Source organism: Thermobia domestica, chromosome 9 (assembly GCF_964235325.1).
Source record: "Thermobia domestica chromosome 9, izTheDome1.hap1.1, whole genome shotgun sequence".
Taxonomy (NCBI): Eukaryota; Metazoa; Arthropoda; class Insecta; order Zygentoma; family Lepismatidae; genus Thermobia; species Thermobia domestica.
In genome coordinates, this window is record NC_137462.1 from 176,605,160 (window position 1) to 176,632,937 (window position 27,778).

Below are 27,778 nucleotides of genomic sequence, written 5' to 3' on the forward strand. Positions count from 1 at the left end.
GAACACGCATTTGTCACTTGCCCATTATGGTTACTGTATAGTAAAGGCAACGATAATACTACAGATTTCAATTCAAATAGGCATATTTTCTCCCCCATTCCTTGTGCCGAACAGGAAACTCAAAGTATTCGCAGTGACTTTTTTTATTTGTTTCAAATCGGTGATCATTTTTCAAAAGTTGAGTGTCTTATTCTAATTTATGATAAAGTAATGTCAGCAACCTTACCTGTATGTGATAGATGGTGTCTGGCCACAGGGAGAGAGTGACGCTGGTGGAATCGGTGAATAAATTGCCTTTGAGCCCTCCGCCATCAACTTCCCACGTCACCAAATACACTCCCCTGTGGACACGGGGCTCCCACGCCACTTCTGCAATCACCAGCACCCTTTGGTGGATCAACGACACTTCACGCAAGCGCCAGGGATCCTCCTATGAAAAAGAGAATCACAAAATTAGCAGTTACACATAGATAGCTTTAGAAATTATAATAATAATAATAAAACATGTTTCTGACATAAAGTCCACGAAGCTGTATGATCAGCCGTACGATTTCTAGTTGTCTGATGTGTGATGTGCATATGATCTTTCATTTCCTTATCCGGATTTCAAGATCGGAGTTTCCACTGCTTAAGATATTCACCAATTGCCTCATAATGCTGGGTCAACACCGAAACATCTATGATCTCTACCGAGAATCGAACCACTAACCAGTTTAATATGCAAGAGTGTAACCTAATAATAATAAGAGTACTATACAGTACTACATATGATAAATGACTGCCTTATGATCAAGTGTTTCGGTTCCTTGTCCCTGCACATAGCATCCTAGATTATGCAAACTCATGCTTGATTTTTAATTATATGCAAACGAAGGTAATATACAGCATACGTAGTCTTCTATTATCTTTACCATGCTGGATGAATTATATTTTCTTAAACAAACTTCAAGTTCTGAATGCATGAAACATGTAATAATCTTGAATGAACTGCCATATAAGTCTTTTCATGATACAAAGTAATTGCAGACGAATGAAACATATTAATAATTCGTAAAATCAGAATGATTTTCTTAAAATGACTATAGTAATTCATGACATATCAGGAAAAAAAAGCACCAGTTGCATCAATATAGGTAATATAACTTACATTTACGGCATATTTTGATATCAGAAACAGAAGTTCAACTAACTTTTATTGCTGTGCTCCGCTTTGTTTGAGAAAGGTATACCCGCTGTAACATTCATTAGTTTTACTAACGTAAACTTTTTAGATCTGCTTATACGTGTTTTTATCCTACAGAATAAAAGATTTGCGTAATGCTATCCTACAAAATAAAAGATTCGTGTAATGCTATCCTTCAGGATAAAAAAAAAATCGCATAATATTACCCTATAGAATAAAAGACTCGCATAATGCTATCCTACAAAATAAAAGATTCGTGTAATGCTACTCTACGGCTGGCTAAGGGAGTAGACTTCAAGGTTCGATAAGATTCTGATTGTGGGCGGCTCCAAAAGGAGACGGATCATGCTTTTGCTCACTTTACTGGATTCAGTCCAGTAAAACGATTCGCGTAATGCTACCCTATAGAACCAAAATTTGCGTAACAGGAAACTTCATTCTTTACCTGTGAAGGTGGCTTCCCTGTTGTAGCCGCGTCTTGACTGCTGGGACGATGATTGTTGATTCTCTGTCCCTTCCCATCATTTCGTTTTACGTCCGACGTTCCTAATACAGGTTCCTTTTGTAGAGGACTATAAATGGTAACTAGCCCCGCTGGATCTACCACCAGGACACGGATATCCGATAGACCAATAGTTTTATCTTGTAATCGGGCCTCCAAGTCCACAGTCTGAAACAAAACAAATAATAAATGCGTTTTTTTAGTTCTATAATGTGTATCAGAGAATGATACATAAAAAAAACTTTCAAATTAAGAACATGTGAATCGAAATTACAATACTTACACCATTTTATTCAAAGGGAAATTTAACTACCTACACTAAGCACGCAACTTTTTAAATGAATAATAGACCGTTTCATGTTATTCACTCGTGTTTATTTACAGTAATATGTTTGGATTAATTGTTAATGAGCTCTGCACCGGTGAAACTTAAATTAATTCTTTTACATGTAGCTAATAGAATGACCTCTTTATTATGTAATGAGCATTTTGTTTCATCCATTTCCTCCTGCCTGTGCTATTCCAGCTTAATGAACAAACCACAAATTAGAAAAATTAATTAACGACTTAATGATTGAAGCCAAAACAAGGGAGAGCGAAATCCACATAATTCCATTAAAACATCGCATGTAATCTCCATAAGCAGTGGTGCATTAGATGAAACACATTTGTAGCAACTATGGTATACATGCAGAATGCAGAATGAATACAGTGTATTTCAATGTGTTCTATATGTGTGTGCTAATGTGTCGTAGTATTTCTAAATGAATAAATAAACATTTGCAGCGTCAATTTCAACAAATGGATATCCACTAAAATTAAGGACGTAAATATAATACAGTGTGTACTTTGCATATTTTCTTTGCATACTACCTATTAACTGGGGGCCCAGGTTTGATCCCAGGTTAGAATGGGATTTTTTCTCGTTTTACCCTCATTCTAATATAGCTCCTAAGTTTCTCGGGACTCTTTAAAATGGGTACTTGAGACAATGATGCACAATCTCCTAACAGAGACCCACATGCTTTTAATTCGGTTATATTTCCATGAAACTGTTTGAGAGGAAAGTGGTCTTTATAATTTACGTCTCACAAAAATTTTTCCTACACTCGTAATAGTGTAATATTAACCAAATGTATAAATCAGGTGGAGTTGCTCACGAAACGAAGACGAAACTTCTCTTCCAATAGAAAACTATGAATTTTCCGACACGAAACATCATTTTCATGACACGTTTTTGAGACGAGACAGCCTCAATTCTCGTCTTGTAGCCAATCTAAACAAAATCAGAGATAATTTTCATTGTGTTTGTGCATTTGAAAGAGTTAAAGTTTCCCTCAGTCTCACTAGATGAACATTGGAATGGCCTCTTAAGAGTCTTCATCCCGGCGAAATTAAAATACCGTTAATTTTACAGAAATTATGTGATATCTTCAAATAGATAAAAGATAATCGAAATGTGGAACAAGAGCGCCCTAGACAATGTTATTTTACATGAGAAACCGTTATCACGACTCACTTATCTGCTTTCGATTTCGAGCCATTTTGAAAATCGGCATTTATTTTCGCGTTTCTAAACAGCTGAAAACGGAAAGCCACTAGGTGACTTGTGATAACGGTACCTCACGCAAAATAATATTGTCTAGGGAGCTCTTGTTCCATATTTCAATTATCTTTTTATCTATTTGAAAATATCACATAATTACTGTAAAATTAGCGGTATTTTAATTTCGCCGGGATGAAGACTCTTAACGATTTTTTTTTTGTTAGACGCTTTCTTCTGTTTTCTTTGTTTCAAGAATGATACCGTATGTAGAACATCGCTTTTTTATTATGGTCGATCAATTCTATTAACTAATCTACCACTGCAATGTAATTGCATTAAAAAAGGAAAGAAAGAAAGAAAAAGAAAAGAAAGAAAGAAAAAGAAAAGAAAGAAAGAAAGAAAAAATAAAGGATTGCTGAGAAGAATAAAATCTAAACAACCAGCAGCAACATAACTAATACCTGCTCAGATGTAATCGTCGTGTAAGATTTGTATAAACTTGATTGATTGGCTTCTTTTTTGAAGCTTAACATAAGGTCTCAACTACATGCACTTCGTATACACCAGGAATCGAACTCAGATCTTCCGCATATGAACTCAATAAAAGTATGTAGTATTACGATTATAGATTCGTAAGATAAAGGAGGACGTTGATTATGCATTAACTTGGTTTTAACTTGTATAATTTGCATGTTCAGCGTATGTTTACACAAATAAGTACACCTGACACGGCAAACAAAATGTTTACTGTGTTATCTGTTTATCCGTTTCCGTATATTTACATTGCAAATAAAAAGCATTAAAGCATTTTCAATATACGTTATTGCTCTCTCTCTCTCTCTCTCTCTCTCTATATATATATATATATATATATATATATATATATATATATATATATATATATATATATAAACACGTAATATAATGCAGCCTATTATTATCAGTCACTGCGTATCCAATCTCGTAAAAAAGTTGATGTTTCCTTTACCAAAACTCTATATTTACGCAGACACACACATCGCAATTTTACGGTCTTCAAACATACACGCATACACGCATATAGAGAGCTAACCTTTGCGTGCCGTGTGTGTGAACAGAGCAGAAATAAAAAAGGAATTCCGCAATAGGGTGTAGTCCCTGCTATAGGGAATCACTGCACCCAACGTCCACCTGTTCCGTTCCCACGTGTCGTTAAATCAACAAATTTCTCCCGCGGGGCACTGAATCGAATCAACATGAGTCCAACCGTATGCTGCAGTTCTCTCTCGCTCCACTCAACTCAGTACTCCCTGATCGAAATGCCGCTGTTTGCAAACTCTCAACTACCTAACATCATTTTCTATTCATACACTTTCAAGGGGTCCCTTGGGAGCAAATTCCATCCCCGTTCCTAATGGACAGGATGGTCTAAAAATGTTCCTGCTGCACTTACGAATCTACCAATAGTAGTATCTGAGATTTGAATGAAAATTTATAATTTATATGGAACAAACTATATAAGCTAACTTCGTATTTTATTATTGTTATTCCTCAGTTTAAACCGGGTTTAACTTCATAATCTGACGGCTGTCTCTAGTAAATGCAGAGTATTGAGACAGTTTTTCTAAGGACTTCTTGGTCGTATGACAGGTGTCCAGAATTAGATTTTTGTAGATTTGTTAGATGTTTTCAGATTCCAGTTACGTTACAGTGATTCTAAGGACAACAGCTAACTGTATATGAGATTATTATTATTATTAATAATTATTATTATTTTCCATGTGGATGATGGTAGTGCACATGTCTTTGCTATAGCCATGGCCTTAGGTCGATGGAGGTAAGATCTCTATTGTTGGTTTTGGACCAACGTTATAAAACAATTAGGAAACTATAATATCCTATTTGAATCTTTCATATAATTATCTCTATGCATTGAATACTTCACGAAGGAACCGTTCAGTATTGAAACTAGTGCTCTCAAACGGGTCGGGTTAACCCGACCCGACCCGTGACCCGACCCGACCCGAGTCGGGTCGGGTCAGCTTGGGTCGGGTTACGGGTCGGGTCGGGTCAGGTCAACTCGGGTCGGGTTATCGGGTCGGGTCAGTCGGGTCAGGTCGGGTCGGGTTGTCGGGTCGGGTTATTCGGGTCGGGTTGTCGGGTCGGGTCAATCGGGTCAGGTCGGGTCGGGTTGTCGGGTCGGGTTATTCGGGTCGGGTTGTCGGGTCGGGTCAATCGGGTCAGGTCGGGTCGGGTTGTCGGGTCGGGTTATTCGGGTCGGGTTATTCGGGTCGGGTTGTCGGGTCGGGTCACTCGGGTCGGGTTATCGGGTCGGGTCAATCGGGTCGGGTTGTCGGGTCGGGTTATCGGGTCGGGTTGTCGGGTCGGGTTATCGGGTCGGGTTATCGGGTCGGGTTGTCGGGTCGGGTTATCGGGTCGGGTTATTCGGGTCAGTTCACTTTGGTCAACTGAGTTTAGGTTGAGTTTAAACTCGGCTGGAGTCGAAAGCTGCTGTTTTTCACTAGCTGCCTAAATACAAATAGCAATTTTCAATTGATTTTATAGAAACCATAAATCTATTTTGAACACTTGCAGCTAGTGTTTTTATGATAAATGCTTATTTTTCTACTTGTGTGTACTTTAATTTTTAAATGTGGAAGATTGATTTTACCAATCGACTGTAGGCTCTAATATTAATATCTATGCCAATATGGAGTCTGGATTTAGAAGAAAACTAGAAGTTGTTTAAGCAACGCCAAAAGAGATATTGGATATGGACGACCAAGCCCAAGCAGGGCCGCGGTGGCTCAGTGGTAGAGAATTCATCTCTGGTGCATGGTGTTCAGTAGCGTAGCTAGAGTTTTTTCAGGGGGGGGGGCAATGAAGGGCCCAAGAGGATTTTGAGGGGGACATCTCCAATATATATATATATATATATATATATATATATATATATATATATATATATATATATATATATATATATATGTGTGTGTGTGTGTGTGTGTGTATTCAAGGTGAATGTTTCCATCTTTATTGTTCATGATTTTACTCTTTGGAAATAGTGAAAATATAAGAATTTAGTACCTCAAACAACTAGGATTCATTAATGCAATTGATTTCTAATAGAAGTAAATAGTTATTTAATCATGGCGTTTAAAATATGTGTAGCTAGTTGACTTAAGTGGAAGCAAATACACTTTTACAGGTAAAGAAAATAACTTATAGGTTTATGCCTCTACTTGAAGAGGATCTTTCTATTCGTGTGGGCAGCAGCAAACATATCCACAACTTGTTAAAGATCTAACGATTTAGCAATTTTCTTCTCAAAATAATGTAACACTAAGTTTTTCAATCTATCATGAGTCATTGAATTGCGTATACAAGTCTTCAATCTTTTCAAAGAAGAGAATGACCTTTCACATGTAGCACTAGAAACTGATATAATCACAGAGATGATACCTAGCTTGTAGGTTTCTAGGAATGCGTTTTTGTAGACACAAAGAAGATCAACGAAATTCGTTAAGGAATCAGCTTTCGTTTTCTTCTCGTCTTCATACAACTTAATTGTTAGAGCAACCCACATTATGCTTTATTTCTTGTTTAATTATGCTTTTTTTTAAAATTATGCTTTATTGTTAATTTCAATGATTATTTTACATTAATCGTGTATAATGTATATTTATTATACATTAAATATTCTAAATATCTTGATCTATTTATTGATATTTTTTTGCAACTAGTTTCTCTCATATTTAATGAACTTTCTACTTAATTCATTGTAAAGAGATGTGCTTTGCTCGAATAATTTTTTTCTATCATTTGTGTGCGCCTTACAGGTACATATATACAGAAAGGGAAAGTAAAAGATGCCACCAAAAAGTACAGAAAGTGCTTAAGTTCAAAAAGTAAACATAACAATACAGTGACGACGCCAGAGGGGGGCAAGAGGGGCGAGCGACTCCTAGTAGCTACTTCTGCCACCCTGACTGCCACCTAGACTGCCCCTCCAGACTCGTACAATCTTTAAACATTCTTCACGTAGTATTTTATATCAGTATCATAACCAATCTCATTGACAAATTGTAGTCTACTTTCCATGAATTTACTATGTGGCAGATTAATCCTCAAGCTTTCTTCTTTGAGCGTCTGGGTATGCACGCATATTTCTGTTTTCTAATTTAGCCCCTTTTGAGGTAAATTTTAGTTATATTTCTTTCTTATGATTTTTAATAATTGTGCCTAGCGAACAATAGTAGATTTGGTCGACTTGTTTTCTTCTCATTGGATCAACTTCGATTGGAAACAAAAGAAAGGTAAAACCAGTTACGTAACTTGTTTGTATTTATCCAGGTTTGAAGTTTTCAGTTTCATATTTTGTTTTATTTAAAACTTCTTTTTTCTGAAACATTATTCTCGGCTTCCAATATTCAGAGGATGAGCTTATAACAGCTTAGTTTGCAACTACCAGGGCTTAATTTTTTGAAGGAGATAAAAAGAGTTGTGTTTTCCCTTCCTGCAAATGATAATAATAAAATTATGGAAGAAATTGATTCCCAATAAAATGTATTGTCAGAGTGCTGATCTTTAGTTAGTAATTGGTTTATACTAGTGCTCCTTTACTTATTTTGTTTCAAAGTACTGACGTGACGTCTACCATATTGACTAGGAACTGCTGAAAAATTCGTAGCCCAACCCAGAAGGAGTGGACGTGGATTGGTGAAGTTTTACTTCTTCTTCTCTTCCCCCGAGAGTCAATATACTACCTTGTACAGTGCTCCAGCTTTTGCAGAAAAGTTAAAAAAATCTAGATTTCCTCGCACCACTGTTCCTAGCACTACCCCTATCAGATCTAAAATGGCGTCTTTCAAGTGTTATTTAAGTTTGGGAAATAAGTACACGTAATAGTTACACGGAGCTAAATCTGCGGAATAAGAATGATGATCTAGACATTGAAATCCTAGATTATGCAATGTCAGTTATGTTCGCAGGGGCTTGATGGACAGGTGTATTCTTCTGAAGGAACAGAATTCCTTTCTTTTCATTTTCCGCAGCGTTGAACTTTGAATTTTTCTTTCAGTTTTGAAAGTAATGTATAGATTCTGGATTAAATATCTGACCATTGAGGAGGTAGTCTACCACTCCATACTTATACCAGAAAAATGTTCCAAACAGTTTCTCAACCTACTTCTGTGTCTTGAACTTTTTGGGGCGATGGAGAAATGAGTGCTACTACTCCATTGACTGTTGTTCCGATTCAGGATCATAGTGGTACAACCATATTTCATCTATGGTTACTATTCGTCAGCGAAATTGATCAGCATTACAGTCAAATTGGAAGAAGACTTCTCTTAATGCCGTTACCCTTTTATTCTCCTGACATATATTTTGGGAACCCATTATGCCGAGAACTTGCACATACCCAAGCCATTCTGAATTATGCTACCGACGAGTACCAAAGAAATGCCCAGAATCTCTGACACAAGTTTTGCTGAAAAGGTAAAAACTGAGAAAGCGGGGTGCAGACCTCAGACTATAATAAATATATCGTGAGTTTACTATACACTTTAAAAACTATATAAATAATAGCTTAAATTATTTTTGTCACACAAAAACTGGGGGTGGCCTAGGCCCTCCGGCCCCGGGCTATATCCACCACTGGGTGAAATGCTGCAATTTTCAAGAATAATGTCACAAATTGCATCCATGATTCCAGGAAGAGTCACTGCTTTTAATCATCCTGGATGTAAAGCATAATTTGTTGAGAAATTGCTACGTTTATACTAAGCCACTTACTTCTTCACCACTGTATATAACGGAGGAGAGTCCCGTGATGTTTCACTGATTTCCTAATTAATTTACTTCGGTGACTTTCCTTGGTGGAACAAAAATGTTATAACAGTAAGGATCTGGATGTTCGTGAAATTATCTGTTTGGGCACACATAATCACTTCAGAGGCCTGAGAAACAATAAGAATTTCATTATTAATATGAAAATTTATATTTGTACATACAGAGATATGTTTTTCTAAACTACGGTTTCATTTTTCTACCTAGTACCTACACTCCTTCTGGATTGGACTACGACATTTTCAGCAGCTCCTCGTAAATTCTCTCTCTGGCTATATATATATATATATATATATATATATATATATATATATATATATATAGAGAGAGAGAGAGAGAGAGAGAGAGAGAGAGAGACGTAGCATATAGACGAATGTGTTACTTGTAGCATACGCGAAAGTAATTCAATTTATGTTTAGGCTTCAAAAGTTTCATTGAAAAATATTTCATGTGTAGACGTTACTTATTTGTTAGTTACAAATTTTATTTGAAATAAGTTTAATTTATAATCATATAGATCTAACATAAAAACAGCAACGAAATACACAATGTAATGTAAAATAAGTCAAACGTAATAAATATGTCATTTTTGGTATGGCAAATAGCCCCCCCCCCGAAAATGTATCTGCCTCTCCTTTGCCCACCTAAGAACTTAAAGCTGGCGTCGTCACTGTAACAATATAGTATGGAGTTCTTGCATACTATTCATTGTTGGCAGAAAAATTTCTTCTTTTACTTTTTTCTTTTCTCCACATCAAAGGATTTCACCGAAAAGTTTACAGAAATAAAATTAAGCTTTTCATTGTTTGCATTGTTATGTTCTCAATGATTTTGCATTGTAAATATTGGCTTTAAAGATATTAACACAGTATGTTAAACTTTCAGTTAAAGAGAATTTTCCAAGAATTGTGCTATATATTTTAAATTATGCTTTATGCTTTATTTTCTAAAATTATGCTTTTAAAACTAGTTCCCCAATGTGAGTGCATTTTGGTGTTCACCCAGTGTCGTAACCATAGTGCTCTCAAACGGGTCGGGTTGACCCGACCCGACCCGACTCGGATCGGGTCAGTTCGGGTCGGGTTATCGGGTCGGGTCGGGTCGGGTTGTCGGGTCGGGTCAGTCGGGTCAACTCGGGTCGGGTTGTCGGGTCGGGTTGTCGGGTCGGGTCAATCGGGTCAGCTCGGGTCGGGTTGTCGGGTCGGGTTGTTCGGGTCGGGTTGTCGGGTCGGGTCAATCGGGTCAGCTCGGATCGGGTTGTCGGGTCGGGTTATTCGGGTCGGGTTGTCGGGTCGGGTCAATCGGGTCAGGTCGGGTCGGGTTGTCGGGTCGGGTTATTCGGGTCGGGTTGTCGGGTCGGGTCAACCGGGTCAGCTCGGGTCGGGTTATCGGGTCAGGTCAATCAGATCGGATCACGGTTCGGGTCAGTCGGGTCGGGTCGGGTCATCGGGTCGGGTCAGTCAATTCGGGTCACGGGTCGGGTCGGGTCGGTCTTCAACCCGACCCGACCCGACCCGTTGAGAGCACTAATTGAAACTCATAGCAATTTTACTGTACTACATTAGAACAAGCTTTGCAATGAATTTACATAAATGGAAGAAAGAAAATTCACAGGAAAATTTCTTGTAAAAAAAAAAAAAAAAAAAAAAAAGTGTCGAAATGCACATACAAAACTTTTTTTTTTTAGTCTTAATAATATATATATAATAGTGTTTTCGTTGAATCGCCAAAAAAACAGAGAGTAAAAGTGAAGGGGAACGCTGGAGGATGACGTTCTCCCATTTCCAGAAAATATATATGTCGTCCCTCCACTTCTTAAATAATTACAATGGGCAAACATAGGCACGGGGGGCGTGACGTCATGTGTCCCCCTACTTCTTCAGATCTAATTTTACTCCTGCATAACAAAATTAAGACTTCCGTGAAATATTCTAAATTCATATTAATTATATTTGATAGACTTTCTCCTTCATAAAAAAGGAAAAAAAAGTAATTTAAACGTTAGTAGATTCTAAAAGGAAATCATCCAATACAAATCGAATATTCATTTGAATTTAACACAATAATTGACGCAACTGGAGCTTAACCTATTTTATTTTTCTTTTCAGGAAATAACCATCAATAATATCTATGCAAACGTGTCTCATAAAAAAAAAAGATTAATAATAATTGCTATCAAAAAACATAATACAATACTGTGCCATATTGTATATAACTTTTTAAAAAAAGAATTGTAATTAGGGACCAATGATACATTTTCAATTAACCGTATCAGTGAGCAATGTGGTTTCTTCTCTCTTTCCTTTTACCCTTCAATGTAATTACGCTGTAATTAAACATTCCCATTGCTGAGAAATTGTCACTGTTTCTGTAACTGCAATGCACAAACACACACACACACACACGCACGCCTAATTCCCCCCCCCCTCTCAATAATGAATTTCCATGTTCTATTTATTAAATCTGCTCCAAATGAAAGAGAAACATGCGAAATCCATTTGTGTATTTTCAATGCAGTACAGAATTATACAGTATATGTGTGTGATAAGTCACCATAATTATTGGGAATCTAATAAACAATAATTCAGTACATATAAATGATCTGCCACTGGTATGATATATGAAAAATTCTAAAATTTTAAAGTAAAATTATTTATAATTTTTAAACCTATGGGGTTCTCAAATAAATAACATGTTTTCGGTTAGTTGGTTGTCCAAGTTGTTGATTTCGTAACTTTTCGATCTTTCTCTGATTTAACGAAAAGAAGAGAAAGGAGAGAAAACGAAAAGGAAAAGGAAGAAAAATTAACTGCAAGGACAAAAATACAGAAATCATCTGATCTTCGTTAAACTTGGCATGGACGTACATCTTAATTTGTTTGGTGTGTTTATGATACATTTTTCTATGTTAGGGTTGCTAACTCTGAAAAAAAAACTGGCACCCCCTCAAAATTCCTTATGATATTGGTCTACGTGTGAAGTATCTCTGTTCGGACCCATCCGTGGGAAGGAAATGCACTATCGTAAACAAAAGTGCATTAGCATCTGTATTCTGCATATCCTTAGTACATTCACTAATAAGCTTAATAGATACATTGTGGTATAAACGAGAAATTGAAATCGGCATTGATCATTTTATTGTATTGTCAGTAACTGCCACTTCTTTAAAACTATCGAAACACATGAACAAAAGTATATTAATCTCTACGTGACAATTTTGGATTTGGAAAATGAAATTTATTCTTTAAACTTATACTTTAGATACAGGAAATTGTTTCATCTCTTTAATATTACCTAAAGAGATGAACAAAATATATTAATTGTTGATAGATGGTGAAAGGTGGCAGTTTTGAATTTACAGAATGAAAGTAACTTTTTAAATGTATACTTCGAACTAGATGAAATTGCTTCGAACTAGATACAAATTTGAAAAATCCGATCATAAAGGGGCTGGTACGACGTTTGTACCGGTCATCGGCTTTAATCAAAATAACAGCAATATTTCCTGCCAGGCCGGTGTAAAACCGGCCAGTTGGCAACCCTATCCTATGTAGACCTTTAGTTCCAAGTTATTGGCCATCCAAGTTGAGATTTGGACTGAATCAAATTTACGATATAATAAATAAATAAAAATAAAGTAATTGCAATTTAGCACAAGCATTAGGGAGAATTTCATGGAATTAGTCTGTTAAACATTAAGTATATGCAATATGTCCTTATAATAAAGATGTGCTAAAAACTTTGAAAGACTATTTCTTTCTTTCTTTCGCAATCGTTGAATATGTTACTAGTACAGTGAAACCTGTCTTTAGCGGAATCGAGCGGGACTTGCAAAAGTTTCCGTTAAAGTCAGGTTTCCGCTTAGTGGAGGTAGACCTTTCCTTTCTTTAAAAAAAAAAAAAAAAAAATACATGCTTATAAAGGGGCATACTGAGAAAATATATTGCTGTATGTACATTGTTCGATTACAGTACTTCTTTCTTCTACGAATAAATACACACACAAAAAAAAAATAATTAAAATGAATACAAAATATGCTATGCACACGTTTCCTTTATTTTTCTAATAGCCAAGCAGGGCTTTCTGTGTACATTGTTGCTTGACTGCTTGACTTTCCGCATACACTTTAGCCTGAGAAATTATACTAAGTGAATCAGAATCATTTTTTCGTAAGGCAAATTTTTGCAGTTCCTTTAAACTTCTGAGAGAATCTTGATATGCATTTATTCTATACTCTTCTTGGAACTCGGTATCGTATTCCTCTATCTCGTTATCTTCTTTCCGACATTCCGTATTATTCTTGATTAAGTTGCGGAGATTAAGGACAATTTGTGGGGGGTGAATATGAGTAGTGGTTGCGGAAAGTCAACTCTGTCCAGAAATATTTAACAAAAGAACGAACATTTTATCGCAGACAGTGTAATGTATATGTCTCACAGAATGTCTAAACATCTTCAAAACGCTGTAGTCCGGAACTCAGAATTTTCCGTTAAATGTTTATTTTTCTTTCCGTTGTCCGCGTAACACAGTTTCCGCTTAATGAAGGGAGTTTTACACGTTTTGTTCTCCAAAATTCATGGGACCGTGAAATATTTCCGTTTAAGACAGTTTTCCGTTTAATAAAGGGTCCGTTGAAGACAGGTTTCACTGTATTAAAATTATTCTGAACGTGAGAACTTTAATATCTACCGAATGTACTATAATAATTGTAATAAGCCGATTATTATCATTAATATTATGCTGTTAAGAGGCCTAATCACTGTGAAATAAAAATACCGCTGATTTTACAGTAATTATATGATATCTTCAAATAGATAAAAGATAATAGAAGTGTGGAACAAGAGCGTCCTAGAGGCAATATTATTTTGCATGAGGTACTGTTTTTGCGTGTCACCTAGTAGCTTTCCGTTTGCGACCATTTAGAAACGCGTAAATAAATGCCAATTTTCTAAATGGTTAAAAATCGAAATCAAATAAGTGAGTTATGATAACGGTATCTCATGTAAAATAATATTGTCTAGGGAGCTCTTGTTCCACTTTCCGATTATCTTGTATCTATTTGAAGATATCACATAATTACTGCAAAATTAGCGGTATTTTAATTTGGCCGTGATGGGGCCTCTTAATTGCGGATTATGTATTTAGAATTGAGAAATTTTCATGTTATATTATGGCTTACGGCTAACCGCTTCTTGAGTGATAACATCTCTCTGATAATATCATACAATATTTTCTTAAACAACGTGACCACTAATATCTACTAGTTTATTTATTTCCATATAGTACCAATTTTGCTAACATTTCCTCATTTCCTTTTTTTCCCTTTCCTCCAGCTAAAATTGTCTTCTTATTTCTCCATACACACATATCAAAAGATTTTATTTTATTTATTTATTTTGTATTTTGTATAGTTTAACTGCGTCTGGTACGATGATATTTTTTTTAAAACCATAATATATATTCACTTTTCATTAAAAGCCGTGTTCATCATTCCTGTGTTTGTAAGAAATACGCACAACTTTGAAAACATTATTTGAAAGATATTTAAAATTTAAGAGATAACGATAATTTAGGTTATTACTACACATAATAAATTGTAATAGCATCGTTTTGTTAATGAAGTAATAAAATAATGTTGATGTGGATTTATTTTGACATATGTATATTTGGCATATGTAGGTATAGGTTAACAATGCCGTGACAGGCTTTCGCGGGCCTGAGTCTACTCTAATGCAATCTGTTAGTGCAGCGTTTCCCAACCTTTTTCAACTTGCGGCACACTACGGGTGTTACTTGGATTCTCGCGGCACACTTATAGATATTATTATTTGTAAATATAAAACACAGTGGTATTTTTTCTGTTATTGTTGATCTCCTCACAGAAAAGAAAGCTCGATCACTGGTTTTCCCACGTGGTAAATAATTATGCTTATTTTTCATTCAAATTTAAAAATAGAAAACAAATGCAATGAAAAATTGGACTCAGGTTTTTAGAAATACGCTTTCTTTTTAAAAACTGTATCCAACCTTTTTACTAAGAAGGAAGGTCACTAAATAACGAACAAACAAACAAATATCTCTTATTTTTAAAACACAAATGTAGGTAATTTTTTTGAAAGGATTGAATGATATTTTAAATTTTCAAGTTACGAAATAGTCTGCAACGGCATGATGTAACATCTAAGGCATATATAGCATCTAGGATGCATCTAGGCAGTGCATATATAGCATAAGGATAGCGTATGCCTCGTACTGATTCCTGTAGTAAGCAAGAGGTTTCCGTATATTTGTACAATATATCGCTGTCTGGAGAACGGATTTTTCTCAGTATATGAAACTTAAAATTGTAGATTCATAGTAGAGGTTCATAGTAATGTGAAATACAAATATACATTTTTCTCTACGTTTTGCAATTTGATTGCTATAAAATTAATAATTTTGTTTCGATTTCTCGCGGCACACCAGCGGCCCATTCACGGCACACCAGTGTGCCGCGGCACACCGGTTGGGAAACGCTGTGTTAGTGAATGGCGGAACTACTTCCAGACCAGTATGTGGATAGTGCTTATCGTCGCCCTACCTATAACAGGGCAATGTGAGTGTCTACCTGCATATGTATATGAAGTATTTACAACCGGCACCAGGAGGTATAGTGCAGGCACCTAACCAACCACCTCCCGGATCCAAGTACACTCCTCAGTCGCCTACTTGGTAAATATCTCGAGTTTGTCTCACGACGCTGAGTAGACGCCAAGAAGTCGAGTGCACCAACGGGAATCGAACCCTGGACCACGAGCATGTTGGTTCAACGCTCTAACCACTACTACGGAGCATCCTTTATTTTGACATTAGTTTCAATTGAATAGGTAGCGTGTTTATGAACCTGTTTTGTTGTCCATGAATGACATTTCTTTTAGCGCCACACAAATTACTTTCTGTCGATTTTCTCGAAAACTACAAATGAAAATTTACCTCCAATGCAGTCTTTTTGTTCAGTTCATTCAGATTTATCAACAATTAATATAAATGTTCCATTTGTGACCAACTTTTTTGCTCATACGCTAATACACTTGTAGAAGTTTTATATGACTGAATATTCCAGTGACAATAGAATGAATACGCTCTCTATTATGAAATAGAATTGTCTAAAAATATAGTGACTAAGGTCTTCTGTATTAAATCTATACGATGATAGTAAAACATATCTCACTATTTCGCACAAAAAGTTGATAATGGCTTAATTAAAAATTCATTTGGTACATTTCGTATCGGTTTGCGTCAACGCAACGCAAAATTTGTTATTAGTTTGCTATAATAGGCAAAGCAGTTATAATGTCTCTCTTTTTGAATATTTTGCATTGCGTTCCTGTACACAGAAGTGTGTGAAAACTGGTATGAAATAGAGCTCTGTATCATGTTTTGCCATCCTTGCATACATACAGTGTCCTTGATTTTTTCGGAAAGGGGACGGGGTTGAACGACGAAAATGAAATCGACGTTGTCTGTAACATCATAACGGAAAAAATGACTGAATCGTTTTAAATGAATTTTTGAGCATCGTTAGTAGCTATCTTGAACTAGATTTTTATAATTCATTTTGATTCAAATGCGCATTCTAACGGGTTGGAGGGAGGACGGGAATCAATACTGTTATACGACGATGGGCACACATGATATGTTCATTTTTACAAGAGAACACGTTACAACAATCTTTTGTATTAAATTTATAATGTTTTCACTTCATTGTAAAAACGATATATATATATATATATATATATATATATATATATATATATATACTGGCGGATGCAGGATATGATCAAGGGAAAGGCTAAACCATAGTTTGTCGTTTTTATCCAGTGTAAAGCAAGATTTAATCCCATTTTATCCAGTGTATACCTGAGCGTCAAAGGAAGGGGGCTATAGCCCCTATAGCCCCCCTTGGATCCATCACTATATGTATATATATATATATATATATATATATATATATATATATATATATATATATATATATATATATATATATATATATATATATATATATATTGGGAGAGAAAGAGAGACTGCAGCAGAATAGGGAACTTTTAATTTAGCGATTATCAACTTTTTCCAGCATATAGATGTCAGCGTGCCCAATTACCGAAGGAAAAAAAATCAGAAAATGCCAAAACAGTGACATAACATATTATTATCATATATATTTAATTCATAAGGTTAAAATTTGCTTTCCAGTAAAAGTGACGTATCACGTTTACCATCCTTGAATAGCAATCTATGTCTCGAATTAGGTTTACTATAAGTGACTGTATTCTGTCATTTTAACTTGATATGTCTTTATTTTAAGCTGCTCATTAGATTTGTCGTCATTTTTTTTTTTTTTATTTGTATCAAAATATGATCGAAATCAAATAACAAAAATTTAAAATATCTGTGCATAGTTTCCTAGCTGGTGTAACTACTGAGCTAAGTACTGAGTTTCTAAAATGGTCTTCATTCTTCTTGAATTCATTGTTTAAGTCTTCAATATCATAATTAATTTGAAGACTATTCTCTGATAAGAATGAAGAACCCGTAAACAACACAGAAATGATTTCAGTTAGCACTACTTTCTTTTAATATTAAATAGCTAAGCAAAGAAATTTTAGTATTATTTGAATTGCGCAATGTGAAAAAATGAGGAATTCAAATAAATAAATACTAAAATTTCTCTGCTTAGTTAATTAGTGCTTAGAAAACAGTAGATAGTAAAATAAGTAGTTAAGTCGATATGTTCCCCTTTGCCAAACAATAGTCTTCAAAACAGTTACTATGTAACGTCATAGTTTTAGATGAGAAATTAACAAAGATCTAAGAATATCTGAAAAACAGTGATTGTAATATTTTACTGAATAATATTTTTTACTTGCTAGAAAATTATGTAAATACAGTATTATTGAGTAGTATTTTGTTGTTACAAAATTACGTAGATGAATTATTATAGACTAGTACTGCGCATTTGCTAGAAAATTACATAGACAGTATTATTGAGTAGGATTTTGTACCTCTTAGAAAATTACGTAGATATTTTATTACAGAATAGTACTGCGAATTTGCTAGAAAATTATTAAATAATATTCTCTGCTTATTAGAAAATTACGTAAATTATTAGAGAGTAGTATTGTGTACTTTGAAAATTACACAGATAAATTATTGAGTAGTATTCTGTACTTGCTAGAAAATTACGCAGATAAATTAGCCTATTATATTATCATTTGACTTTTGCAATACCTTAAAAAAATGGAAAACTGAAACAAAGCTAATGAGCACCTTGAATTTCATTGGATATTTTATTTTTGATTATAATCAACATTTTGCACCAATGATCATTAATTTTCCTACTCTCACAAGAAGCAACCCTTTTGTATGTGTTCGTATGTCAGAGAAACTGTACCTGTACAAGTTGTGTCCATCGGGAGGCTCCCTGTCTCTTCATGACAACGTAGACAACGTTGTGGGTACGTGGAGGGGGAGGCTTCTGCCACCGCGCCACTCCCGCATTCAGCGTGAGTACTTCCTCGCCCCTCGTGTGGATGACGGGTTCAGATTGCTGCTGTCGTCCTGCGGTCTCCCGGTGGAAGCGACACGCTAGCTGACAGCCCGGGAACTGCAAACAAAAAAACAAGGAACACACTGTCAGAAACAGGAACATACGACATCTCTTTAGGTCTCATGTTAAAATTAGAATTACGTCAGTGTTCATTATTTGTGACTTTGGTATAAATAGCTTTTTCATTTTTTTTTAATCAAGCCAAATATATTTTAATTGTAAAATCAAGTTCAATATTTTAAATTATCTACCAGATATTCATTCATCTATGTATTTATTTACTAATTTGAGAACGAGTTTCCCTCCTACGAGAAAAAAAAAAACAATTATCATCGTACGAAAAACTGTACTAAATTAGTAAATTAGTAAATTCGTTCTGAAATAAATATCAAAAGAACATATAGAAAAGAAGGTATCAATATTGCAGTTTTGCTGGCTTCTGTATAAGAAATACTAGTGATACTGGGTATAGTAAAATCAAGGTGTATATTTTTTTTAAGTAAGGGTGAATTTAAATCTTACATTTAATCGGTTTTTGCTCCAAAATGTGCATAATGTTTCATGAAAATATTTTATTTCTATATTAATTATAAGAAGAAAGGCTAGCCTAAAGCATTTTTCAAGTTGAATGAATCAGCAATTCCCTCTATCTTTGACTTTTAGAAAGATTTTTTAAAAAACACGCCTCATATTTTATGACAACTGGGCTATTTTACGATTGCTATTTGGAACATAGGACGATTTCTGCCCCTTATTTTTGACCCATTTTAATCCTAAACAATAACCACACGCTAAGCTTCATTAACAATCTTATAGGCCTAAGTTTCATGAAAGTCTACCACAGAACAGACAAGACATTTTGTCTGATGCACATTTCAAAACGCATCATATATTCCATTTCCATACTTAATATGGCCAATATGATGTCCTTTTCAAAAACTTCTTATTCGTTGGTTCACTCCTAATTTTGCTATTTATGGGAACCTGAAGAGAAAATGTTCATATCAACAAATTTGCGACTAGAAGTAGTAGAGATACAACGATGCTTACATTGTTAGATACATACTCATTGGCAAACTGTATTTTAGACAGTTGTTACAAAAATATATACTGCATATGAGTCGTCTATTTCCAAAACGGTTCTTGTCCATTTACAGAAAATCGCAGAAAACTTTTAAAAAAAAATGTACGATCTGCATGTTTTATAGAACTGGGAATACTTTAGCGTGCTCATGTTTAAAACGTGAACATCCTCAAATATTTCCAGTTCTACAAAACCCATCGATCCTACAGTTTTCCTCGGTTTTCTGTGATTTTCTGGAAATAGACGACTCATATACAACTTTTTAAAACATCTCTGTTATATATACATTCTGTATCTACTTAGTTTAATGAAGCTGTTAAAATTCAATCTGACATTACAGAAATATTTATCTTCCCAAACCACAATATCTGAATACGAAAAAAAAAAAAAAAAAAAATGCCAGTCAAAGAGAAGTTACTAATTGTGATACTTAAAGCTGAATATGCTTGTGTAATATAACAGACAACAACAGAAATTAAAAAGTTTAGAGCAAGTTTTTACTAATTCAATTGGCAAAAGAAAATTACCCTTGTACTAAATCATGTGTTACGTTACAATATAAAAACAAGTGTAGTCTTAAAATAGGTAAATGGTGGTGGAGGAAGAAAAATATCATGCAGTAAAAGCTTGTAAGGGTTATTAGCTTAATGATAATAATAACCGAGATGAAAAATGTATTACATAAACTATCCTTAATTCTAGAAATTTTTCTCCAACCAATACAAAATGGTAGACTCTTTTAATTTTGGGGTTAGGAGTTCAACACGAAGCAGGCAGTACTATACAGTGGCAACAAACCATTCGGTTTCTATGCATCTGATGCTACCATGACAAGAAGAAGTAAAAAAAAAAAAAAAAAAAAAAAAAAAAAAAAAAAAACCGATAAAATAAAAGGAAGAAAGGAAAAAAAGCAGCCTGTTATTGTGTGCTCAGGATAATTTGGGAGGAATTGTGAGAGGCTGTAATTACTTTGGGGGCCCTCATAGAAAAATAATGGTGAAGAAGGACGCGCCCTGACATTGATGGACTATTTTATTGCTCACATTTGATGATTCAACAGAAGTTACGGGAGACATAATTGCAGATTCGTAGCCAGCGTCGCCTGCAGCGGGGAATCATTTACTTGTCGTAATTAAAGTTACATCTTGGGAGAACCAGCTGAGTCCAGCAGGGCAGTTTCATCCTCTTTCCAACCCATGGTGAGCTCCATCACAGTTTCCTTACAGGCAAACTCTCCAAATGCATTCAGGTCGATGTGCATATTGTTAAAGTAGAATTGTTGTTTATATCTCTTTATGAGGCATCATGAGCAATAGTTTGTTCTGTGAATGATTTATTTCTGTATTTTATATTTGTCTATTTGCATGCGGGTAACGGATAATGAAGGGTTCAGTAAATTATTTTAATTCTGTTGAGATAAGCACGTGTTGTTATATTGTTCAAGTCATTTTGGATCTCGTGTGTTAATTTACATTTTACTTTAATTTACTTTAAAGGTTTAGCTTTCATCTAAACGTTCAGCTTGTCTCTTTTACCTGTAACTGAGAATTCGTATCTTCCGTTACATTTAGTTAACGTCATCATATATCACAAAGATTACAGGCACACTCCTGAAATGTGCTGGGATCAACTGTACGTATACAGTATATCGGTTCTGTCTTCTCTTTCATCTTTTGTGAAATTATGATGCAATGGTGATGTAAAGTAATTGCCTACGTATAACAGGGTTGAGACCTTGACTTTAGAAGGGCTGATAGATCTTATCTGGTCTAATATAGTGATCATGAGTGTTCTTGTATTTATAATTTTCAGTTTTATTATAATTTTATTGTAACTCAATTATTTTCTCATAATATCGTTGTATTTCTCATTGCTCCTCTCTCTAACATACAAAGCAAATTTTTGTAGCACATTCATATTTGCTTGTAGTACAATAACTCATCTCTTTAAAATAATAATAATAATAATTAAACTTACGTACTTTTTGGAAAAGGCACATTAGCAGTTACAAAATAGTATGTAAGAATTTAATTTTTAAAACACAATATTCTACAGCAGGGGTTCTCAACCTTTTTCACAGGCGTACCAGCAAAGCATATTAATTGTTGATTCCACTATAAGCCTTATGTACCACCAAAAGCGGCTTACGTACCACAGGTTGAGAAACTCTGTTCAACAGCTAATGCCAAGATACTTTATATTTTTGATCATAAAGAAATACTATCTACTCAACTGCATTTGTCTGGTTATCAAAAAACGAGAAATAGGTATTGTTACCGCCTTGAGAGTACGTAATAAATATTTTTTTAAAAAATAATAAAGCGGTTAAGTTTTTCATGAGACACAGTTTGAAAATAGCTGGACAAAGCAACAACAGGACTATCCCATGAATTGAAATCGTTTTTTTTTTTTTTTTCAGTGTTCTACTAGTTGAATGCCGGGATAAATAGATTCCAACTCTCATATTTTATAGACTGTGTCTCGGGTGTTCTAAAAATGGCGCCCACGGTCAACAAAGTGTTATTTCTTCATGTCAAAATAAAGCGAAAATGCTATATAATGGTAAACCCTTCGGGGCCTCCTTCAGTCGATATATGGAATCAAACTTTCAGTATGTGGTAATCGCAGATTAACTTGAAACCATTAACATTACTCTATGAATCCATCAAACAGTGACACAGATTCTTACGCTAATAAGTGGTCAAATGTAACTATTTGATAGATTGGTAGATCTTATCAGAGGTTCTTTATCTTCAACGTTGCTACATAGAGCAATTCGCGTTCTCACATGAAGACCAGAAAGGTACCGTATACAATTATCACTTTATTTTGACTTGTAGAATAGTGCCCTGTAGTCTGTGGGCGCAACCGGATATATCCCTTTTTCTTTATTAATAAGGTTCATTACAGTTGACTGTATTTAGAACACGTTAATATTAAGCAAATCCGTATTACCCTCCATTAAAAGGTAACATGGATTACCCTCCGTATTACCATCCGAAAGAAAAAAAAAAGTCAAACATTGCATTTGCCTTTTCTATTTAAGCAGTTCGGGCGAAGATAATGGTACCTCACATTTTCTAACTATCGAGTGGATTAGAAAAGTAAATACGACATCTCCATGCAATGCGATGCATTGACGTACACCAAACATGCTTCCCCTGCAATCTGTAGATAAATTTTCGAAATTAAACTACCTACACACTGTTCTGTGGTCCGATCCCAATTAATTCCACCTAATAACTCAATTTCACCGGAAGTGGCACTTAGCACTGTTTTCCCCCGACCCACTCAATTGATTTTTTAATATCATGTCTGAAACATATATCTATAGCTACGTACTGATGAAAAAAAAAGTTCTTTTCTTAGTATAAATCTTGGTTCTTTAACATGGATACTATCTTTCCTTCAATTTTAAAATTTTACGGAGGAAGCTCTGTTTTCTTTCTTTTTCTTCTTTTCTTTAAGATAGAGGTAACTTCATTATCTTTGAAAGTATGAGCAAACACTCATCTTGTCTACACAAAAAATATTCTTTAATGAACCTGGATCCACTTAATTGCGTCTTGGAGACTAACAAAAGGGATGGGAAAGCACCTGCGCTTCTTAATAATATTTACACAATATATAATAAAATAATATTTACAGCATTCTTCTGAAATTGCATTTTTTTAACAAAAAAGAATCATGATGCATTGTTTATTAAAAGCGTTACCTTTCTAAGTTTAGATACCGTTGTGGAATATTGAAAATAACAATATTTTATGAAAAAAGAAGAAAGGAGCCGTTAGGAAAGAGCCCTGAGGCTCATCAATATTAAACTTTTCTTTTTTTAGGGTGAACCTATACAGGAGAAGTTTTAACACATATACAATCATCCATTTATCAGGGAATAAGAAAAATATGCTCCCGTTCTTTTGTGTAATATATATATTAAGGGAGATGAAGTAGAGGAAGGGGGAGGGGAGTCTGTAACGTGTATTACAGTTAACTGCTAGCAGCAAGATGAAAATCGAGAACCTCAGCTCACTCCTTTCGAACGTTCGAAGGCTTTCCCCGTTACCACCAAGTCACGGTTTTTTAAGAGAAGAAAAAAGATCGTTGTTATTGGGGAGCGCACTACTCAGATTGGAACATTCACCCTTTTGCGTTGTTCGGAAAATAATGCTTTATACGTTATATTGCTCGCAGTCACGAGTGGAGTAATACACACAAACAGAGAGAAAGAGAGAAGCCGAAGCCGTGATGAATACTCTTTTCAAGATCAAAACCAAAGATTCTTCCATATATTTTTTTTCTTTTTTTACTTTCTTAAACCCTTCCCACCGGACTTCTAATCAAACTACAATGACTAGCGGTGTTGGATTACATAATCGCTCTTAATAACGCCCTTTGATTCACGTTCCAAATATCCATGTACATATACTTATGCGTATAAAAGCAACGGAGTTTCTTCTTCCGCGCTCCACCATTCATCACGGTTGGTATATACGTACATGGATCGCTGAGCAAAGTGTAACTACCTATTGAAAAGGTGGGGTTGTTGACAGGAATCATAAGGTAATTGATAGCAGTTTTCTTTCAAATCGATAGATAATGTTGTGAGAAGATAATATTCATCTGTATACGGAATATAACAGAAGTTTGACAAAAGAAACTTAAACTGAAAATATTGAAACAGAAACTTAAAAAAAAATCCAGATTATTTTTTCTCAGTATATCCATTCCATCTTTTTATTGGTATTTTATTATTAAACTAATCTCAAACTTAAGGTATACGTTTGCATTATGTTTCTCTTTCTTTCTTTCTTCGAAGAACTTGAAAGATGACTAGAACACGTACCTTTACATAAATTCGTTCCAAATGAACTTTATGAAAAACAAACCAGTATGATTGTTATGTATATTATGTACAGTCACCCACAAAAGTACCTGGACCCCTGACTGTTATAATTCCATTACTTGGGGTCCAGGTACTTAATGTGAGTGACTATACGTATGAAAGATAGAATTGCAGTATTATTCTAGATCTGGAACACAAGGATATGGTGTAGATTTGCTTCGTTTGGTTGTACTTTAATTAATACTTCCTTTCAGTACTGAGACTATATGTACCAAACCACATGTAGTTTTGTTCCCTAGAAATGATGATGCATGATTTTTTTCAGGGGGGGTATAGTTTTTTTTTTTTTAACACAAACCCAGGTAACTGAAAAGGATTGGTCACGAAAGAATCGATTTTAAGTTTCAAATTACTGAAAATTGGCAATATTTTAGGTTAGTTAATTACTTGTATTATAAAATTTTCAACCACATTCAAGAACAATAACTACAAATTGAGATGACGGAAACGTTATCAACAGTCAGGAATAATGAACTGCTCGTATATGGTGTAATTTTAGAAGCAAGAATGCAAAGGATCGAACCATCAAACAAGGGTAGCTGTTCTAGGTGCTTGATAAGAAGGTGGTGATCAAATAGTTGGCGGCATTGATATGCGATTGACGTTAACGGATGTAGTGTTGAGTGATGTGATTGTGAGATATGTAAGAATTGGGATACATGCAATAGTTTATTTTGATGCGGATTCTTCTTCTTTTTAATATTACAGATGAGGTAGAGCTTGATTTAGTTTTTTTTTTTTTTTTTTCTATTTATGCCACGACACTACACTAAAATGTCCATAATATATATCCAAAGGGATCAGAGGGCTGTCTGAGTTTCGAAATATTCGACATAATGAAGAAATAATAGGAAACGGTGCTTATAACGAATGAAATTTGATATTTTTAGTATACAATAACAATATAGTTTAACATAAGCATTAACATTTTAATACAACATTAGCATATATTTAAAATTTTAATTTTAAAAGGATAAAATGTATTCAGCAATTTTAGTAAAAATAATCGACTCAACTTTCAGTTCAATATTGTGTCGAACCTTACGAGGAAGAGGTGTCGTGCTATGTTTAGGGGCCGTGGTGGTTCAGTGGTAAAGAGTTTATGTCTTGTGCATAAGGTCCTTGGTTCGATCTGAGCTTGCACCAAGTTAGTTTTGTGGTGCACAAACACCGTGTGCATGGGTTTTCTCGGGGTTCTCCCGTTTTCTCCCCCTTCTTCTTTCCACCATTTCATTCATTTCCCATCAGCGTCTCCTTTTCGTGTAGTGGGCATAACCGTGGGACATAAAACTTAACGATTTCATTTCGTAAGTTTATTAAGAAGATTATGTGTTGCTAAATAAAATTGCATTTAAAAAAGAAAGAAAAAGAAACAAGAAAAGAATACAAAGAACTTAAAAGAAAAGATAGAAGAGTACCGGATTACCCGAACTCTGAGTTACTGACATAAAATGTGTATCTGTGTTATGTTATCTCGAAACCTCTGGATTCGCAACAGCAGAAAGTGATTTGAATTATCCCAAACTACTCATGAATTCTATTGGACATCAGCCTGATAAACTAAATAAGCATTGAATTGAAACAGAAAATAAAAAGTTGCCAATTTTAAAGCATCTTTACCCAGTTCGCACCAAGATTTTATTTGCTCTTTAGTAGGGACACAAATGCATGATATTAATAAGTTTCACAACAATGAATCATTTAAAACAAAAATATGAAAGCTATCTTAAAATTTTCTGTGTTACAATCAGTGACATATGCTTTTAAATTTTGTACTCTTCTCGCAAAACATCCTGAGGTTAATACGCCTTTCAGTTCAACTTAGTTCAATACATTTCTTCTTGTTTAATAAAATAAAACTTTTTTATTACTTTTTTTAAAATAAGCTTACGTAGAGAAAATCAAAATCAAAAGAAACGAATATGTTTATCTAAAAAGCATCATCCTCTCGCTACGTAAGAAAGAAAAAAAAACCATGGCAAATGATGCAGGTAAGAAGAGGAAGCTGTCAAGTCAGAACAGAAAGAAGTACTGGGGGCATTATGTCAACTCGAAATGCAATGATAATGATGTTGATGATGGTCGTCAGAACACGTGTGGCATACATTAAAAAAAAAAACAGTTGTTGATTAAAAATAAAACTTGTTAGTTTGTGGATGCAATGAAGAATCGAGGGAAAGAAGCCCATCTATCATCCAGGGAAGATTTTTACCCGCCATTTCCTTCAAGCGAAAAAAAAAAAAAAAAGATAGTTAACATTGTTCTCATTTGCCCCCGAATACAATAAAAATTAATCCCACTATCAGATCGGCTGCCACAAGAAAGGCTAACGAAGGATCCATTTGCTGGTCTGAACATTAAAGTCATGTTTTAAATAGAAGGAAAAAAAATAACTTTCCGTATTATATATTGTCAACACTGATTATCCAATTAACATTCACGGTTATTTTACATTTTTTTTTAAACATAATACATTAAAGCCGGAAGCACCAACAGTGGACACGATATACCAGCTGTACTCAAAAATTTTCTTTTGAGTAATTTTTACAGACATTTGTTTAAAGATAAAATTGGAAACTATTACTTTTTGGGTAAAAGTGAGATAATTATGACTCTGGTATATATATTTATGTTCACCTGCCATTTTCTTCCAGACCCTTATTTTAAAAAAAACAAACTTCTTCTTTTTTTGTGGTCATCGCAGTTAAGGTAACAATTTTAACAACCAAAAGTGTTAAAAGTTTACGTGTTCTTTTTATATTATGAAGTTGAACTTTGTAAGGCTTCCAAGCATTGTCCTATTAAGTACTTACTTCCCTTATGCTGTATACTCGTAAGTTTAGGTCTTTGTTAAAACTATTTAATATCAACACCCTAGCTTTCGTTAGTAATGTACCAATTCAAGTAGTAACTTCTATGACGGAATTTTGAATGTGCGCGAACCTTACTTCGATTGTCTTCTACCATTGAATTATTTTTAAGAGAGGGGGAGTTTTTCCATTTCTTTAATTATATTTATTTCACTTATATTGAGCACAAAGAATAATTTTCCTTTTTGGACAAAAACAAAGACCTTCTCCGGAGAAAAGATGCTCTGTTCCGTACCATATTAACTCTTTATAGATCCTAGCAATCATGTTAG

General features: G+C 34.7%; 1 protein-coding gene across 1 annotated transcript in view; it reads right to left on the reverse strand.

Moving 5' to 3' along the window:
* Nucleotides 1–27,778, reverse strand: part of LOC145660451 (uncharacterized) — a 118,931-nt gene that overhangs the window by 19,630 nt on the left and 71,523 nt on the right. The window contains exons 4-6 of the mRNA XM_081725488.1: nt 18,494–18,706; nt 1,629–1,853; nt 227–430 (exon numbers count right to left, since the gene is read on the reverse strand). Of these exons, the coding sequence (XP_081581614.1) occupies nt 227–430; nt 1,629–1,853; nt 18,494–18,706 (642 nt within the window). The remainder of the gene's footprint in view (nt 1–226; nt 431–1,628; nt 1,854–18,493; nt 18,707–27,778) is intronic.